The 17,595-nt window shown below is 38.1% G+C and overlaps 4 protein-coding genes across 5 annotated transcripts; 3 read left to right on the forward strand and 1 right to left on the reverse strand.

Moving 5' to 3' along the window:
• The first annotated feature begins 619 nt into the window (after positions 1-619).
• Positions 620-1,240, forward strand: LOC141719898 (uncharacterized). The gene has a single exon (XM_074522262.1). The coding sequence runs from the start codon at positions 620-622 to the stop codon at positions 1,238-1,240; it is 621 nt and encodes a 206-aa protein (XP_074378363.1).
• A 111-nt stretch (positions 1,241-1,351) lies between these two features.
• Positions 1,352-1,657, forward strand: LOC141719899 (uncharacterized). Its single transcript, XM_074522263.1, has one exon. It carries the CDS (start codon positions 1,352-1,354, stop codon positions 1,655-1,657), a length of 306 nt encoding a protein of 101 aa, XP_074378364.1.
• A 6,258-nt stretch (positions 1,658-7,915) lies between these two features.
• On the forward strand, positions 7,916-11,310 carry LOC141721341 (uncharacterized). Its single transcript, XM_074524237.1, has 6 exons — positions 7,916-8,579; positions 9,234-9,345; positions 9,430-9,601; positions 9,693-9,928; positions 10,318-10,461; positions 10,914-11,310. The coding sequence occupies exons 1-5, from the start codon at positions 8,086-8,088 to the stop codon at positions 10,456-10,458; spliced, it is 1,155 nt and encodes a 384-aa protein (XP_074380338.1). The 5' UTR covers positions 7,916-8,085; the 3' UTR covers positions 10,459-10,461; positions 10,914-11,310.
• Positions 11,311-11,515: 205 nt separating this feature from the next.
• On the reverse strand, positions 11,516-17,459 carry LOC141721340 (sodium/hydrogen exchanger 4). 2 transcript variants are annotated; one of them, XM_074524236.1, is made up of 14 exons: positions 17,239-17,459; positions 17,019-17,137; positions 16,832-16,929; positions 16,632-16,691; positions 16,376-16,422; positions 16,058-16,252; positions 15,469-15,515; positions 15,269-15,335; positions 13,827-13,927; positions 13,609-13,710; positions 12,665-12,809; positions 12,513-12,575; positions 12,327-12,410; positions 11,516-12,006 (listed from the first exon to the last, which is right to left on the reverse strand). In XM_074524236.1, the coding sequence occupies exons 1-14, from the start codon at positions 17,404-17,406 to the stop codon at positions 11,737-11,739; spliced, it is 1,566 nt and encodes a 521-aa protein (XP_074380337.1). In that variant the 5' UTR covers positions 17,407-17,459; the 3' UTR covers positions 11,516-11,736. The 2 variants fall into 2 exon arrangements, 1 of the variants encoding a protein (XP_074380337.1); XR_012574706.1 differs by having other exon boundaries at positions 11,903-12,006; positions 12,366-12,575.
• Positions 17,460-17,595: the final 136 nt, after the last annotated feature.

Here is a 17,595-nt window from a genome sequence, read left to right on the forward strand (position 1 = left end):
TTACTTGGTTGTATCCGACCGAACACTATGGGTGGTACTAGTGAAAAATCATGAGGGGGACCAACATCTGGTCTTCTACGTGTCCCATGTCCTTAAGGATGCAGAAATAAGGTATCCCAACGCCGAGAAATTCGCATATGGGTTGGTCATGGCCTCTAAAAAATCATGACATTATTTTCAAGGTCGAACAGTTCGGGTTGTCACCGACCAACCTTTGAAGAAAATTTTGACAAGGTCAAAAGCTTCGGGAAGGGTCGTAGCCTGGTCCATCGAATTGGGAGAGTACGACCTTGAGTATGTCCCCCAAACGGCAATTAAAGCCCAAGCTTTGGCAGATTTCATGGACGAATGTACCTTTTCAGGGCCAAAGGACCTCACACCAGAGGAACAACTCATTCGGACCCCAGGTAAATGGAAGCTTTTTGTGGACGGATCAGTCATCGGGAAGAAGTGCGGGGCCGGTTTGACCCTCTCCAGCCCCGACGGGTTTGAAATATGTCAGGCTATACGGTTCGACTTTCCCCTCACCAATAATGAAGCAGAGTATGAAACCCTTCTTGCAGGAATGAAGTTGTCCTGAAGCCTCGAGGCGAGGTACCTGAGGGCATTTAATGACTCCATGCTGGTAGTCAAGCACTTTTCAGGAGAATATGAACATAGGGATCCTCGGACAAAGGCTTACGCCACTAAGGTAAAAGATTCTTCTTTATCATTTAAAACTTTCGAACTAAGTCAGATAGGCAGGGAGGATAATAGTCGGGCAGACGCCCTATCCAGGCTAGTTTCGGCTGAGACACGGAACTTAACTGGTTACATCTATCTCACCGAAGCCAAGATGCCTTCGATCGAAAGGAAGGAATGCCTTGAGATTCACCAAGGCGCTGATTGGATGACCCATATTCGGAATTTTATGGCAAAAAGAATCCTGCCTTTGGACCAAAGGGAAGCTCTAAAAATAAAGCAAAAAGCATCAAACTACAACATCATCAATGGAAGGATGTATTGTCGATCGGTCAGCCAACCCCTTTTGAGGTGCTTAAACGTTGAAGAACAACAACAAGCCTTAAAAATGGTGCACGAAGGAATTTGCAGAGAACATCTGGCTGGTTGGTCTCTTGCCTTTAAAATTCTTCGGCAAGGATTCTTTTGGCCGACTTTACGAGCCGATGCGAGTGAATATGCAAATAAATGCAAGCAATGTCAGCTGTTCACCACTGTTCTGAAGCAACCTCCCGAATAAATGACTTCTGTCTTTAGCCCCATTCCGTTTTCCATGTGGGCCATAGATATAGTCGGAATTCTCTCTACCAGCACCAAACAGGTAAAATAATATATAATTGTCATCGACTACATGACCAAGTGGTTCGAAGCCAGACCATTATTTGCCATAACCGAGAAAGCGGCCAAAAAGTTCTTTTTGGAGCAGATCATTCTTAGATTTGGAATTCCGAAAGTTTGTGTTTCGGACAACGGAACCCAGTTTATTGGGAATAAGTTCCGAAGGTTTCTGCATCATTTCGGGGTCCAACATAAGTTCAGCTCAGTTGCGCATCCCCAAGGAAACGGGGCGATTGAAGCAGCCAACAAGATTATATTTCAAGGGATCAAGAAAAGGTTAGGCGAAGCCAAGGGAAGATGGGCCGAAGAATTGCCCTAGGTCTTGTGGGCTTGCCGAACAACGCCCCGGTCTTCCACCGGGAAACTCCTTTCAGGCTGGCGTATGGAACGGATGCCCTGGTTCAGGTCGAACTGGGCCTAGAGTCTTACAGAACCGAAGTCTACAATGTGGAAATCAACAACTTCGGATTAAGGGCGAATGTGGATTTGTTGGAAGAAGAAAGAGAGGTTACCCCCCAAATAAACGTAAAATACCTATTGCAGGTAGCCTAACACTATGATTCAGGAATAAAAAAAGAGATCATTCAGCATTAGAGACTTCGTCCTACGAGAACTAGCCGCATCCATACTATCAAGACAAGGAAAACTTCAGCCAAACTGGAGAAGGCCTTACAAAGTAACTGAGATCGTTCGTCCCGGAACTTACAAGCTGGAAACACTGGTTGGCGAAGCAATAAAAAATACTTGACATGCTAGTCGCCTCCGAAAATTTTAACAGATTTCTCATTTGTAATTGATTCTGAATTCTATGTGAAAAGTGTAATGACTTAATGATCAATAAAAATGCATTTCTTTCTCATAAATTTATTACTTTAAATTACAATAAACTGAGCGGGAAAACGAGTATTATCTAGGGACGATCCTGAAGAAGATACACCTTTCGCCCGCCAATTTAACGAAAGGATGAATGGATATTATCTAGGAGAGATCCTAAATAGAATAATATCCTTCACCCTATAACTACTATTTAAGTATTAAGTGGATGTACACGGCGATGATGAATGAGGAACGTCTAAGGGCGATCATGAAAAAATATTTTCCCCTTCATTCATCCCTTATGATTTCTCATCATCACCAAAGAAAATAATGAAAAATGCGATATTGCCGAAGGAACGAAGAAAGCCTTGTCTATGGGCGATCCTGAAGAAAAAAAGCCCTTCATCCTCAAATCCTACATCAAAGATTTTTATAAGTACACCTGGAGAGCGAAGAAGGTCTCGTCTAAGGGCGATCCCGAAGAAAACGAGCCCTTCCCCACTTAGGATAAGCTTTAATTTTGAAAAGTGCAATTTTTAACGGATGGAATGAAGGAGGACCCACCTAGGGGAAACCCAAAGAAGGACATCCCCATGTTCCTTCGCCCAAAAGAACACAACATCTTCAGTGTTAATGGCCCAAGGTTACCTTCGGAATAAGGCCTTGCCCCTTTAACACTATGGTTCGAAGATGGATACGGCGTAATAAACAGCAAAAACTACTATGACAGGATTCTAGCCGAAGACAAAGAAATCCTACATAAAAAGTTGCTAAGGAAAAAATAAAGCTGAAAATGCAATGAAAAAAGTAAAAATAAATCACAATACTGACGAAAGAAAAGAAAGATGCATTTAAAAATTTAAACTTTGCCCAAAGGTGAGTTAAATTACAAAAGCCCGAAGATAGAAGTATCAATTCAAAATAAATTTTACAAGTCCAGAAAAAGAAATAAGCATCTAAAGCTGAGGGTTTTCGTCAGAAATCTCTTCGTCCTCTCCCGAGAGGACAACAAGAGATTCCATGGCCGCCCGACCAATGAAGTCTTCCAAGCTATCGTCCAGTAGTTGCTTATGATCCTATCCGAGGCCATGGGCCTTTTCAAGGACATAGTCAGCCCCGAACTGGAAGCACCGCTCTTCTGTCTGATCCAGCTATTTTTTGGTTTTACGAAGTTCCTTGCTGGACTTCTTCAGCTGACCATTCCTATGAACGATCCTTCGGTTCGCCCGGGCTAGGTCTCCCTCCAGCCTTTCCTTATCGGCCTGCAGCACCTTGGCCTGACAAATCAGCACCCATTCTGGGTTTGTGTCCTCCCCAACTCCTCCTCAGCCGTCATTGCCCTTCTCTCCAGCTCCCTGACTTGGGCCATCCTGGCCTCTAAATCTCTGACATTATCCTCCACGACAGCAACCCAAAGAGTGGCCTGCAAAAAATACACAAGGCAAGAAGTATGTCAAATAAACGAAGAAAAAATATGAGGAATGACTGAAATAAATAAAAGTAAAGAAGCTACATACCAAGGATAAGAAAGATGACAGCTCCGTGCAAGCTTCTCGGAGAGGCCGCTGCGAAGGACGCCTTGTCAGCCGGAAGCTGAAGACAATGACAAAGGTCTGAAGCCACATCCTTTGTAGACTGTCTGGCCGGATAAACGGTGTGGTCAGACAACAGAACGACCCAGTTAGGAATGAAGGTCTAAACGACCCCATCCTGGCTCCGAAGCTGTTTAGAAGGGCCTCCTTCGCCCATAACCTCCAGGTCGTCCCCCTAGTCATCTTCAGAGGCCGAAGGATTCTGTTGAAGCGGGACAGACCGCTCAGCCTCGCCCCCTTCTTTCGTCTCCTCAGAAGGATCAGGAATAACCTTCTTCCCGGCCGCCTTGGCCCTTTCTGCCTCCTCAGCAGCTCGCTTCTCGGCCGCTTTGGCCTTCTTCCTCTCGATGAGGGCCTCCCTAGAAGACACTAAAAAATAAGGAAGACGAAAGGGAGGTCAGTCCAAGTAAGAATTATAAAATGCTAAGTAAACCCTACATAAAAACAGAAGGAAGAAAAGGCAGAACGAAGGAAAACAGTTATATAATGATAAAACTACAAGTAAAAAAGACGAAGGAAGAGACTGTTACCCCCACCCCACAAGCTTAGAAGCCAGTCCTTCTCCCAGAACTCCTCAGGACCAAGCTTGCTCACTTTCGTGTCCACCAGGGCAGTGTATAGGTCCTTCTCCTCCTCCGTCAAGATCGGCATTATGAGCGCCGAAGCGTTGACGTCACTCCTGATGGGTTTCGAGCACATAAACTTAACAAGAACGATGTAAAATTAAATTAAAACCAGAATAAAATCGAAACCCTATGCAGGATCCATGCGAAAATAGATATTTAATTCGTAGTAAGAATATTTACCTTAAAGAAGCTTGAAAAGTTTATTAATGGAGGATTAATGGAGTTCCAAACCTTGTTGAATCACCGCATATCCCGCTTTCGCGATCTACGCTCTAAGGTATCCACATGAACGCTTTACTTGAAGGATTGATGTGTACTAGCACCCGAAAACTCCATTTCTACCTTTCTTCCTCTTTATCCTTAAAAGTCTAGGGTTTTGTAAACCATATATACTTATATATCAATCAGCCCTCAAAGAGTTTATATAGAGAGAATAATGAGTTTTCTAATTATAATCTAATTATAATTAATACTAATCCGAAATCCCAATTTATTAATTAAGTCACACTTAATTAATTAATAACTTATTTTGGAATTAGTTTAAGTAATTTCTCTTATTTATTTATTTAATTAATTAAGTCATACATAATTAATGTCATAAATAAAACAAATTACTTATTTAATTTAGATTCATAATTTAAATTATTTCTCCTTCAAGCATGATTTGTGTGTGACCCTGTAGGCTATTATTACGTTGGCAATAATTTTAATATCTCATATTAAAATTATAAACAATGAGCGGCATCTAGTAATACATCATTGCTACCCAAGTAATAATAATTAAATCAGTGATTCGATTAAACCTTTCGTGAAAATGTACAATGTAATATAATCTCTTTAACCAAGTATTATAGATTAAACTAGAGGCATGTAATGTGTAATCCTCATCATACTTTAATCCAAGTTTCATTGATCAATGAGTAGACTATCATATCAAATCAACATTTGAGCGTGCCCACACATTTCATAGTCTAGCTCACACAAGAGACCAATAATATCACTCCTAAATTAGGAGGGATAAATCCCATCTAGATCATTCATATTTCTCATACGATTCATAATATACCCAATGTCCACTTTTATCATTACCCGGTTAAGGATAACTTTTAATGGAATTAAAGTATATTAATTCTCGTATAAAAATATAATGACTTCGGATCTAAGGACCATTACATCATTATCACAGTGAGAATAATCTATGACACTATAAACATGTAGTATCTCGAAACAAGACAATCCAACACCTTGTATCTAATACATATGCATGTGTTTTGACTTTAGTATCATCATACCTATGATCAATGAGATATGATCATCAGTCAACAAATACACTAGTCTTAATGCATTATTATTGTCCCCTATAATAATAATCAACCAGGGACCTTTAGGAATATTGATACTATTCTCATAATCTCATTTCTAAGTCACGTACTTAGAGATATAGAATTGCATATCATATTCCAAGGATATTTATTAATCTAATATTTATATCGCAGTAAATTAAGAATTAATAAATTATAAAAGAGAATAATCGATAGAACATAAACATTGAATATCCAAATATTTTAAACTATAAAACATCATAGTGTTGTCTCTAGGGCACAAACACTAACAACGCCACACCGACATCTCGGCCAACTTAGGCCCACTGATGAAGCACCAGTGGGTGTGGGTGGACTTATTGCTGGAGTTAGTGGCCGTCCAATCCGCTCTTCAGACAAGTGTTCCTGAAGTAAGTTTTTGCCCCCAGAACCCTTCGCATGTCATCTTTAAACTCGACAGGCAAGGAAGAAGGAAAAACTAAGCACCCTGGGTCGGCTCCCCAAGGACGTTCTACAACCAAGACCCCCCCCCCCCCCGAAGAGAGTTCTTGACTGAGAACAACTCGCTTGCCCTCTTTAAGCCCATTGGGTGCCCCTAAAAAAGCAAAAAACCCAGAAAATGACCTACAACCTACCCAGAAAAGACACCCCGTACAAAAAATAACACAAAACACAAAACTCGAGCCCAGAAAGTAACCTTTAAAAATAATAGAACCCACATGCAAAGAACATCACATAATAACTTGCATGTAAACATAAAAATGTGCAAGAAAGAACTTACTAATTTGAAGATGTTGTTTGATTGTGATGGGATGGTTGGGAGAAGTGGAATTGTTGCTCCCCGTGATTGAAAAGTTTGAGAGAACTGTTGTTGTTTGTGTCTCCCTCTACTACATTAAGGTTTTAGTGCGACTGTTTACTTAACAATTATTTTCTCTAAAAATAAAAAATTATCATTCGCAAATAAAAGATGAGTGATTATTGACACCGTTAGGCTAATTTGGCATCCATGAATAGCTCCTCTTGTAGCAGCGGTGTTAAGAGAATTGGAGAGGCACTCAACACATAAAAGAAATAAGTACGAGGACAAGGAATCTCCTTACGGAAGCCTCACCTAGAAATGATGGAATCCATAGATGAACCATTAAAAAGTACCTCATAGGAAACCGCAGTAACACACATCATAATCCATCTAATTCATCCATTACAAAAAAATCATGCTTCTCATATGATGTGGTAGCTATGGGCCCAATAAGGCCCAGAGAACGAAGGCCCAACGGGAGCACATACCGAAGCCCACAGAGCACCACAGGTCGAGACCCATCTTTCTTCCAACCGTTGGGATTGTGCAATCATAACGCCCCTTTCTCCTCCTCTCTATTAATAAGGTGTAATAGATTAGTATTCATGGCAGGATCGGGTATAAAACCCCCAGAAAAGTAAGAAATACACAATTATACACTCATTCTCTCACTTACTCTCTAATTTCTTGTATTCCTAAAACTCACTCTACATCCAGATTCTTATTCTCATACCGGAAGTGAATCGGGACGACATTCCCTCGCATTCTCTTCCCTTTCAGGTAGAGGCCGAAGGCAGTTCCTGGGAGGCCGAAGACCGTTCATTTAGTCAAAAAAAGATCTGGGCGTAACATGATGCTTTAAGAAATTTCCATTCACTCAATTATAGGCTTTACTTATATCAAATTTAATCCTATCTCTCCGTCCTTACCCCCATTTTTTGTTTTCGTATAATGAATTACAAAGACAATCATGACATTGTTTGTCATACTTCGTCGTGGTACAAATGCAGACTCATTTTCGAAGATCAAATTTGATAAAATGACCTTAAGACGGTTAGCTACGATCTTTGCCAAAATTTTATAAAACATATCGTATAATGCTATTGTTTTTTTTTGTCAAAGGCATAGTGTTATTGGTCGAAAGTATTTCATGCTGCTCGCATAATACCATGAAATGCAATATCCCAATTCAAAAAGACGGAACATAATTAGCAAAAAATATAAAAAAGAGGCTGTACAAAGAAAAGCGTAATTAAATTAAAATGGAAAAAAATTAAAAATGAAGATGAACAGGTGAGCTAGTGTGTAATTTAAGGAAGAATTAAGGAATGTGGGCCCACAATCCCCAATTTCAAAGGGTAAAATCGTAAATGTAATGTCTCCTTAAAGATAGAGACAAACAGGGGCATAGAGAGAGTCAGGTAGAGATAGAGATAGAGATAGAGAAAGACTAAACAGGATAGAGAGAGATAGGGAGAGAGATACAGAAAGAGAGTGCGTGAAAAGAGACCGTTAATTACAATTCAGAGAGAGAGAGAGAGGGAGAGAGAGAGATTTGTATACAAACACATAGAATAAAATATAAAAAGATGGTAACAGGGCAAGGTGCGGGGGGAATGGTAAGCAGAGAGGAACAACAAATAGCGCAAGGCCTAGAGAATCTTCTAGGAGCGGCGAGCCCTAATTTCACTACCTACACCTCATTACACGACGTCGTTGAGCAATTAGAGTCCAAATTAGGGTTTCAAGTCTCTCACAAGATCGATTTCATTCGTAGTCACATCCAGTACCTTCTTCGTCCCCCTCCTCCTCCTCCTCAACAACTTTATCATAAAGACCATTTTGCCCTCCAACAATTTCCAATTCCCCGCTCTGCCCCTCTTCAACAGCAACAACACTCTTTCGCTCTTAATCGTCACTCGAATGAATTGTCGTTTCGGCCTCACCTTCAGTCTCAGCAGCTGCAGTTCGAGGCGTATGCTGCCGCGGCTGCAGCTGCGGTCTCTCCGACGAGTGCTGCTACTAGTGCTGTTACTTCTGCTGCTGCTCCTGGATTAGCTCCGCCTCAATCTTCGAAAAAGAGGTCGTTTTCGGGTTTTCCCTTTTTTCGATTAAGTTTATAAATTTAATTAATATTAGATTGGTTAATGACTTTAATTTAATAATACATTGCATTTTGTTTGGTGCAACTATAATACCTAAATTGCATTGCTTATGTGTGTATGTTGAAGTTAGTAGGTTTAAAGTCATGTGATTATAATTGAGTAATTTCTTTGTGTATTTTGTATTGGTGTTATAAAGTTTTTATATGTATTGCTTAGCTTGCACTTAAAGACTGTTTTACATGAACAGCCGGTGTATCACTGTCTTACTTTTATTTCCACCAATGTTCATGGAGACATGGACCATATCAAATTAGATGTACTGTTTAATTTATTTTGAGGAATCCGTTATTTAGATATTAAAAAAAGAACTTTTGAGAAATGTTGGTATCTAGCCCTAATGGTCTATCGGATTGTTGCACGAGGTTTTTAATATTGTATTAATTTATTAATTAATTAAGTAGTCTTCCTTAATGTTAGAATTGAGGTTCAGATTGCGATTAAAATGTACCAAACACGAGATCACTGTATTTGACAATATTTATTACAGGGCAGAATTTGCAACATTCTGTGTTGCAAACTCAAGAAGTTTTGTGTTGCTTGTTTGGTGTCTGACGTTTGTTGTTGTCTCTCAGTGCTCAAAAGGTGAAGAGAAAAAGAGGTGGCCCTGGTGGCCTTAACAAACTTTGTGGTGTCTCCCCCTTGCTTCAGCCAATTGTTGGTCAGGCGACACTACCGCGGACTGAGGTTAGGACTTTCAAATCCGCGTTCTTAATTATATGTTCCATGTCATTTTCCTGAAAGCCCTTTATAACTTTTCATCTGGTCCAGATTGTGAAGCAGCTGTGGATATACATAAGGAAAAATAACCTTCAGGATCCAAGTAACAAAAGGAAAATTATCTGCAATGATGAGCTGCGTTTAGTTTTTGAAACTGACAGTACTGACATGTTCAGGATGAATAAATTGCTAGCTAAACATATCATCCCTCTTGAACCAACTAGTATGAAATTTTTATAATGCTTTCAAATTTTGTTTCCTTTTCTTAAGGTTATTTTACCTGTACCATGAAATATACTCTCTGATGCTTGCAGAGCCAACAAATCGAGTTTCAAAGAAATCGAAGGCCAATGTTGAGCTTGAAAATAAATGTACACCTGAAAGTGAATGTGTACCTGAAAGTAACAGTGATAATAAATCTACCGATATTGTTCCCATTGTGATAATATCTGATGAACTTGCAAGTTTTTTCGGCACTGATGAAAGGGAGATGTCACAAGCAGAGGTCCTGAGGCAAATTTGGGAATACATAAAAGTCAACCAGCTTGAGGTTGGTAACCACATAAATACTCTTGACAGAAACTCATGTAAAAATCTTCTAGTTCCGGGTTACAATATGATATTTTATACATCTAAAGTCGTATGTTAATACTAAGTAGTTAATTAGTAAAGCCTATGAATACATACCTACATACCTACATACATATATATATATATGTGTGTGTGTGTGTATATAGAAATCAGCAGTTTTAACTGTACAAATGACCAGTGTCAGTTATATCAGAGTGAGATCCTATATATATAAGACCCTTGTTATGATACAATTACTAAAATTATAGGCCTTGTGGGTTTTTTGTGACTGGGTAGTGTATGATTATCTACGAGAATCTGATTTTACAAACAAAAATTAAAATCGCTTGCTGTTCTCTCCAATTTTAGGATCCTTCAAATGCAATGGTTATACAGTGTGATGTAAAGCTTCAAGAGCTCCTTAAATGCGAAAGTGTTTCGGCGTTGGGGGTACCTGAGATGCTAGCACGTTATCATCTTTGCAAGAAATCAGATACTCCATCAAATTAATTGGTCAGTATTACATTTTACTTATTCACCTTGCAATTTTTACCTAGGTTTATTGTTATTCTTTTGGTGATTCAGATGCATCAGTTCTCCATGTCAAACTTCTTTAGACTGTAGGTTTTTTGCATAAACTCGATGTTTTTTCCGGTAATTTGCATTCCAGGAAGCTCATTTTTCTTAAAATTTTGTTTCGTGAAACTGGATTATACTCTGCTTGAAGCATTTTTCATCAGCCTTCCAAGAGGTGTGAGTTTTTGATATCATACACATCTTGGACAAGATCAAGAACTAGAAAAGCCAAAAAGCTATATATCCAAGTCTTTACCCTATGTTAAGACTTGATAACGTAAGCAAGCAATGCATATGATTGCCGAAGCTAAATTTGAGCATTTGTACTATATGCAATGCATACAATTTATATTTGTAGTTACAGCTGCAAATTTATGGTGTGATTGCAGGTCGAAAAATATGTCATTAAATACAGATGCGTAGTACCCTAATTGACCTGCTGTGGGGGCTGAACGGCTGCCAGAAGAATATTGTTTGTTATTTCTCTTTTCTTTTCCTTGTTTCCCCTGTTCTTTGTTACTGATGAAAGCTAGGAGCACATTAGAGGCTTCATCATATGGATGCCTTGCTGTGTAGTAGCAGTTGGTAGAAATGACAAAATTGACTGTTTGATAACAGTATAGCTGTAGCTTGGCTCAGGTGTTGATATTTATTATGATGGGAGTTTTATGTAGAGATGCAGATATATGTAGAAAAACAGGAGGAAATGGGTAATTAGATGATGCAACTTTTTATTCTCTAATTTTAGTAGCAGAATACTAATATTGGATGCCAATCATTTGAAGATGTTTTTTTCCGTTCGAGTCGACTGTTTGAGATATTTACATGGAAACTCATTTCAAAAGTTTGATGATAAGTTATATCACCAATCCATGCTGGGGCTTGAAGTGTGTAGGAATCTGAACTACTAATGAGCAAGAAGTCAGAAGTATATGGATATGTTAGGTGTCAACCTTAATCATACAAAGTAAACGGAAAGTGAAACCTCTGTGTTCAAAGAAAACATTAACCAAAAGGAACATGGACGGAAATGTAATGATATGTGATGCTTCTGAAAACAATTTCCTTGTTATCTTTGCTGCACTTCTGTCTGAGAACCTTTCTTTGTTATTTTGGAATTTCCAAAATCTCATTCTCATATACTGTTTCAGCCTGCACCAAACCATCTGGCACCACATCAGGTTTCTCAACTTGCTTGTACTGGATCAACTCCTAACAGGGATCACCACTACGTGGCCCACCAAATGTAGGTCTCATGAAAGCATTATCAAACCTCCTCCAGTAAGAGTGAACAGTATACACCGGCCTTTCAATCAGCATGTTTATGTTATCTTTTGCTCGGTCGATGTTTGTAGTTGCCGATTCATCAAATGAAAGCAGAGGAAGTCTCATGTTTTCTCTGGGAGATTTTGGTTCTGCATTGTTTGAGTCACTATGAGGAAGCAGATAAGTTATAAGAGGCTTTGTCAAAAAGCCGAACACCTGAAAATTATAGCATAGAAACAAAGTCAAAAATACGTCCCATCTTGATAAACTTTTTGTATCTACCACTCGAAAGCATGCATACTCGGAACAACTTTATAGTCTGCTTATGTTGGTCATTCTCAATCATTTCATGTACAAGTTTCTCAAATCTCGATAAATCATGTCTAGAGAGTTTATTGCTGCCACAAGATATGACCAATAAAATAATCAGATGCAAAGGAGAAGAGGACAATTTCCCCCCCCCCCAAGGGACATATTTGAAGACGACCACTTCTACTCTAATTTTAACGGATTGAATACATTATAGTGTTACTTACAATCGTGCTAAAGAGGACAACAACAATGGTGGTAGTTACCATTGTAGCATTGACGGGATCCAGTGTCACACCAGCATGAGTGAACTGCAGAGAAAATTAAAGAAATGGTGCAGTAGGATTACGTCCGCTGATAATTTGGAAGTGAGTCTCCTAGCCCGCTATACCTAGAATTTAGGAAGCGCCTACCTGTTTAAATGCCAACGCAATAGATACGGCACCTCTCATTAGCCCGGCCCACCAAATAACTGTCTAGATGGATAGCAAAAACATTGTAAGTCACAAAGTAGCTGAAATTTTTTTGGAGAAAATTAGTTAAAATAGAAATTCAGATATTTCACCTGGTGTCGGACAGTGATTGATGATGTTCTCTGTGCTCTTCGATTCATAAAGTTGGATAACATGGACAGGGGAAACACAAAGGCAGCACGGCCAACTAATATCAGGAAGATCAAAATACTATATGTGCCTATTGAAGTCCAAAAACTGCAAGAAAGAATTAGGGTCAGTATACTTTATTCAATTGCTTAAAACTGAAACCAAATAACTTCACAAGTAGTCAAATAACTGCTTGCAGCTCTCATGTATGAATGTGGTCAGAGACTTTTAGTATAAAATCATGCAACAGTTTTGCACATCAAGTACAATAGTAGTAGAAAGCTGCATAATCTTTATAAAAACCCGCCAACACGCTTTCCACAATTCTGAGTAAACAAATGCATTTTATTTTCGAAATTACAGCTCAGCAAAACCACCGAGATAAATGTTACAATTATGTGGTAATAGCTCTTAGTTATATAATATGTGAAGTATTGGTATCACGAACGCTACCACGCGCCCGCCTGCGGTGCGGCCTTATGTGTCCATAACTCTAAATAGGTGACCTAACGGCCTAAACTAAAATCAGTTCGTGTTTTCACTGAAATTTCCATTTCACAGTAAATAGCCAGAAGACTTCTTTTTTGCAAAGGAACAGCCAGAAGACTTGAAAGGAAATGACCCGTAAAAGCAATAATATCCTACTAAATTGAACCTTTACTACATAAAGAAACAGTTTGTCACTGTAAGCCAAGGTTGTAACAAATGAGATCCTAGGTGTCTACTTTATCAACCATAACCCGAGGAACAATTTTTTATCAGCTGGAAATGAACATGCAGATCAGGAAGTCGAAGCCGGACTGATAAAACATGGATAATAATTATTACGACAGTATTTCCAACATATAATAATTATTGCAACAGTATTCGTGCTAAATTAAAACATCTACATAATATTTCGATTTACCTCAATACACTCATCTTCCACTTCTCCATATCCAGGGCATCCATTCCCACATACAGAAATATGAATGTTTCAGCTATAAAAGACATCGTTGCAAACACATGCCTGCAGTTTCGAGTAGGAAAGCCGTCAGCATTTACTAGATCAACAACATCATGAAGTCTTAACAATATTGTTTGAAAGATGGACAACAGAGGTAGAAATTAAAGTCGCATGATTACCTGGTAGTGATTCTTGAACTTTCAGTGACATTGTGCCAAGCGTAGTGAGACATAATAACTCCCGAAAAGAAGACGGTGAGAATACCACTAAGATTTAATAGCTGCATAAAGCAACAGAAACTAGAGTTGACTATTAAATACATGTTACCTGTAACAACAATGGAATACAAGGAACTCACAGCATGATACGTAGACGGCTTAATACTGGTTTTTTGTGCACAGTAAAATTTTTAGTTGAAGCTTGCACATATCACTTCCCTATATCAAGGATTAAAAGTAAAGTTTCATAGTTTTTCAGAAAAATTAAGATTTTACATGGCATGTTAAAAGGATTTCCACAAATCTTATCTTCAAAGAAGCTTCTAATTTTCTAAACTTAACCTGAAGTGAAGTGAATGCCAGTCTAGAAGCCACACAAAAAGTATTGCAGAGCCCTCTAAATAACAGCACCCTGTGGTCAACTATTCTGCCACAGACATGAACTAAATAAATTACATCTCTTCCTTGACAAATAACTAGGGCTATGTTTGTTTAATGGTATTACGTAGGGGATAGGATTATAGTCCTTTAAATTTTCCAATCCCATGTTTGTTTTGTAAAAAATTAGTGAAGGGTTATCCAAGGATTATAATCCTTTAAATTATCCTATCCCATGTTTGTTTTGTTGGAGTAGAGGATAAGATTATAATCCCATCTAATGCTTGGTGGGAGGAGGTATTGTTTTATCCCCTCCTACAAGTCATTTTTTAAAAAATTATAATCCCCTCATTGTTATCCCATATGAAACAAACATAGGATTGGAAAATTTAAAGGACTATATTCCAATCCCAAGTATTATCCCACAAAACAAACATAGGATAGGATAAGACATTATGACATGATTCGAAAAGTGCTACTTGCTAGGCAGCTAACTTAATCAACCTTCTGCTTGTTCATAGTAAGAAAAAGGTGCAATCACTTTCCAAACTAAGAGAACATCTGATCAACACAGCTGAAGTATATTTCTGAGCTAAATTGGCTGCTGATCACTATAATTTACATTTTACAATCAAATAGTGTAATTATTTAGTTCTTTATTACTATTCATCCAACAACAATGAAGTAATTCATTGCAAAACCAGCAAATTAAATTAACAACACACAAAATGATTTCCTGAAAACCTACTTTCATGAATCGGTAGACTAGAATTATACATGCCAAACATTCCTGACAGAAGAACATGCATACAAGTCAAAGATATACAATGAAATACTTGTCATGTCAGATCACCATATTAAGATGTTAGTATACCAGAGTGTTACATGACAAACATTCCTTTACCAGAACATGCATATAAGTCATAGATGTTTGAATAAAACCCTTGTCAGATCACTATATATATTAAGATGTTTAGTATTATTAGCTTGCTAATACTGCAGTCAGAAGAATACATCATCAGTACCTCAGCTAACATATACGAAAGATAAGCCATTAGCATCATGAGAGCAACTTCACGGACACTCGAGTGCCTGCATAGAAAGTTAATAAACTAACAGATGAAGCGGAAAATCATTTTGAAAGATAAGTTGTGCGTCCTTCTACAACATAAATACAACTATTCACACAATATGACTAGAAAAATTCCCAAACATGAACACTTACTTGCCGAAGTACAAGCCTTTAAGAACTAATGCTGCCAATAGCCCCGTCTGTAGAACAAAGGTGCAGTTGAGCTTAGACTGGTCAGGTTTATATAAACTAATCACTAAAAATTAGTTAATACTGTCAGATACATAGGTAAAATTTTACTGATTCCGGACTTTGGATTAAGCTCAGAGGAATTTACTTTCGTCAGACATTACGAATATCTATAAAGGATATGAACAACTGGACCAGTGATGGGTTTCAAATAGAGGCCTTAAACAGCTTAGATCAGATCATTTGTACAGCACGTTCATTGGCACTTGTTAATTTATGTTCTTTGTCAGGAAGGAATTTAACTAAAATAAAAATTCATCAGTTTTTTTAATCAGTAATTCATCGAAGTTAGAATTCAGTCCTGGAAAGACTTAACTGAATTTTCTGAATCAACATGTACACAAGTGAGCTTTAGTTTTAATATACTATTTACTGTACTGTACCAGCACATAGAATAACACGACAAAGGCAACCAAATAACCACACAACACCTTTCAGACCCACATATAGCAACTTACAGATACTAGAAAAGTAAAAGAACAAGAAAACGTACGGCAACTCCCAGACAAGTGCTTGTAAAAAACAGGTACAAGAAATCCAATATGATAGTACCAGCTGCCTGGGAATTAAAGTTATCAACATTGATCTTTTGAACAGAATTGAACAGCACTATAGATGTTGCATCATTTACAACTCCTTCCCCAAAGACGAGGCTGTATAGCAAAGGGGTCTCATCTTGGTGTAAAACCTGGAATACAACACATTTTTTGTACCTCAGACAAACGAACAATATGCAAATGGCTGACAGATTATAAGTTTCCTGAGATGAGACAGACAGAATGAAATATACATATTAAGATGCCTAATTAACCTGCAGTGTACAGACTGTATCAGTCGACGAAAAGATGGTTCCGATACCTGGATAAATTGGAGTATAAACAACTCAGTTGCTGTGAAAGTAGTTTTTTCCTCAGAAAAAAGAAGCCCTTAGCTACCTTTTTAAAATATAAAAAGCAATGTTTGGCCACTAAATTGCGAATTTGAAATTTCGGCCATCAAAATGCAAAAGCAGATAAAGTTCGGCCATTAAATAAACGAAACTAGGAAGCTATATACGAAGAGCTCACTGAGATAGTCTCGGATGGTCAAGCCATGAAATCCACACTTGGGAAACATCCACCAGCTACCTGTTGAATGCAAACTCGAGTTCAAATACAAACCATTATAGACTACAATTCTACAAACATTGGTTGCCGTATAAATACCCTAATGAATCATTAGCATTCTAGTGATCTGTATAATTTTAAAAAATATATATAAAAATTACCAGCTGCAACAATGGAGGAAGAAATGAAAACACCAGTAACACCAAACAGCATAATAGTCAAGAAATTATGAAAGAACTGCTTCTTTTTAACTTGAAATCTGTCAATGAATTTACATAATACTTACCAATTAGTTCATCAGGTGAAAATTAATAACAAAACTAAAAATTAACAAAAAATGGCACGTACCCGGCATTAAAAATAATTGGAGGCAGAAGATAAATAAAAAAGAGATTTTCATCAAATGTAAGTATACGAGAACTTTCTCCCTTGCTGAGAAATAAGATAGTAGCTCCTGCAATAATCCCCTGTAATAATACCAAACAATAACATTAAACATATTCAAACATGCATGCATGTGTTAAATATTTTAGTTCACACTGTTTTGAAATCCTGGTTCCGCACGTACGAGGAGAAGGGCGGTAATGGATTCATTAAGCCAACGATTTTCTTCAAGTAAGTGGCCGATGACTAAACAAAGGCAGAGGACTGCTATGAATAGCGTTATGGGTACAACTTGTTCGTGACTCCTCTCATCCACGTAATTACTTAGAATTGCTTTTGTTATATTCATCATGTTCGTCGATCGATTAATCGCCCGATTAGATTCATCACAATAATAATAATAATAGCATGATTTCAGTTAACGCTTAGCTCAAAGAGTGTGTCATCATGTTTGTTGTGTTTTTTGACACGTTTTCTTCTCCGTTCCACGTGTCGTGATACCCGTCAACTCAGCTTTTCTCAGTTTCTTTTATCTCATTTT

The sequence above is a fragment of the Apium graveolens genome, chromosome 4, assembly GCF_009905375.1.
Source record: "Apium graveolens cultivar Ventura chromosome 4, ASM990537v1, whole genome shotgun sequence".
Classification (NCBI taxonomy): domain Eukaryota; kingdom Viridiplantae; phylum Streptophyta; class Magnoliopsida; order Apiales; family Apiaceae; genus Apium; species Apium graveolens.

What these genes read in the sequence shown, in the direction of transcription:
- LOC141721340 (XM_074524236.1), bottom strand. Translation starts at nt 17,406, where the DNA reads ATGATGAATATAACAAAAGCAATTCTAAGTAATTACGTGGATGAGAGG. An exon ending in ATACAGTCTGTACACTGCAG is followed by an intron (nt 16,253 to 16,375) that starts GTTAATTAGGCA and finishes GTTGTATTCCAG; the next exon opens with GTTTTACACCAAGATGAGAC. An exon ending in TTGCGTTGGCATTTAAACAG is followed by an intron (nt 12,411 to 12,512) that starts GTAGGCGCTTCC and finishes TTTTCTCTGCAG; the next exon opens with TTCACTCATGCTGGTGTGAC.
- LOC141719899 (XM_074522263.1), top strand. Translation starts at nt 1,352, where the DNA reads ATGACCAAGTGGTTCGAAGCCAGACCATTATTTGCCATAACCGAGAAA.
- LOC141719898 (XM_074522262.1), top strand. Translation starts at nt 620, where the DNA reads ATGCTGGTAGTCAAGCACTTTTCAGGAGAATATGAACATAGGGATCCT.
- LOC141721341 (XM_074524237.1), top strand. Translation starts at nt 8,086, where the DNA reads ATGGTAACAGGGCAAGGTGCGGGGGGAATGGTAAGCAGAGAGGAACAA. An exon ending in CGACACTACCGCGGACTGAG is followed by an intron (nt 9,346 to 9,429) that starts GTTAGGACTTTC and finishes CATCTGGTCCAG; the next exon opens with ATTGTGAAGCAGCTGTGGAT. An exon ending in CATCCCTCTTGAACCAACTA is followed by an intron (nt 9,602 to 9,692) that starts GTATGAAATTTT and finishes TGATGCTTGCAG; the next exon opens with AGCCAACAAATCGAGTTTCA.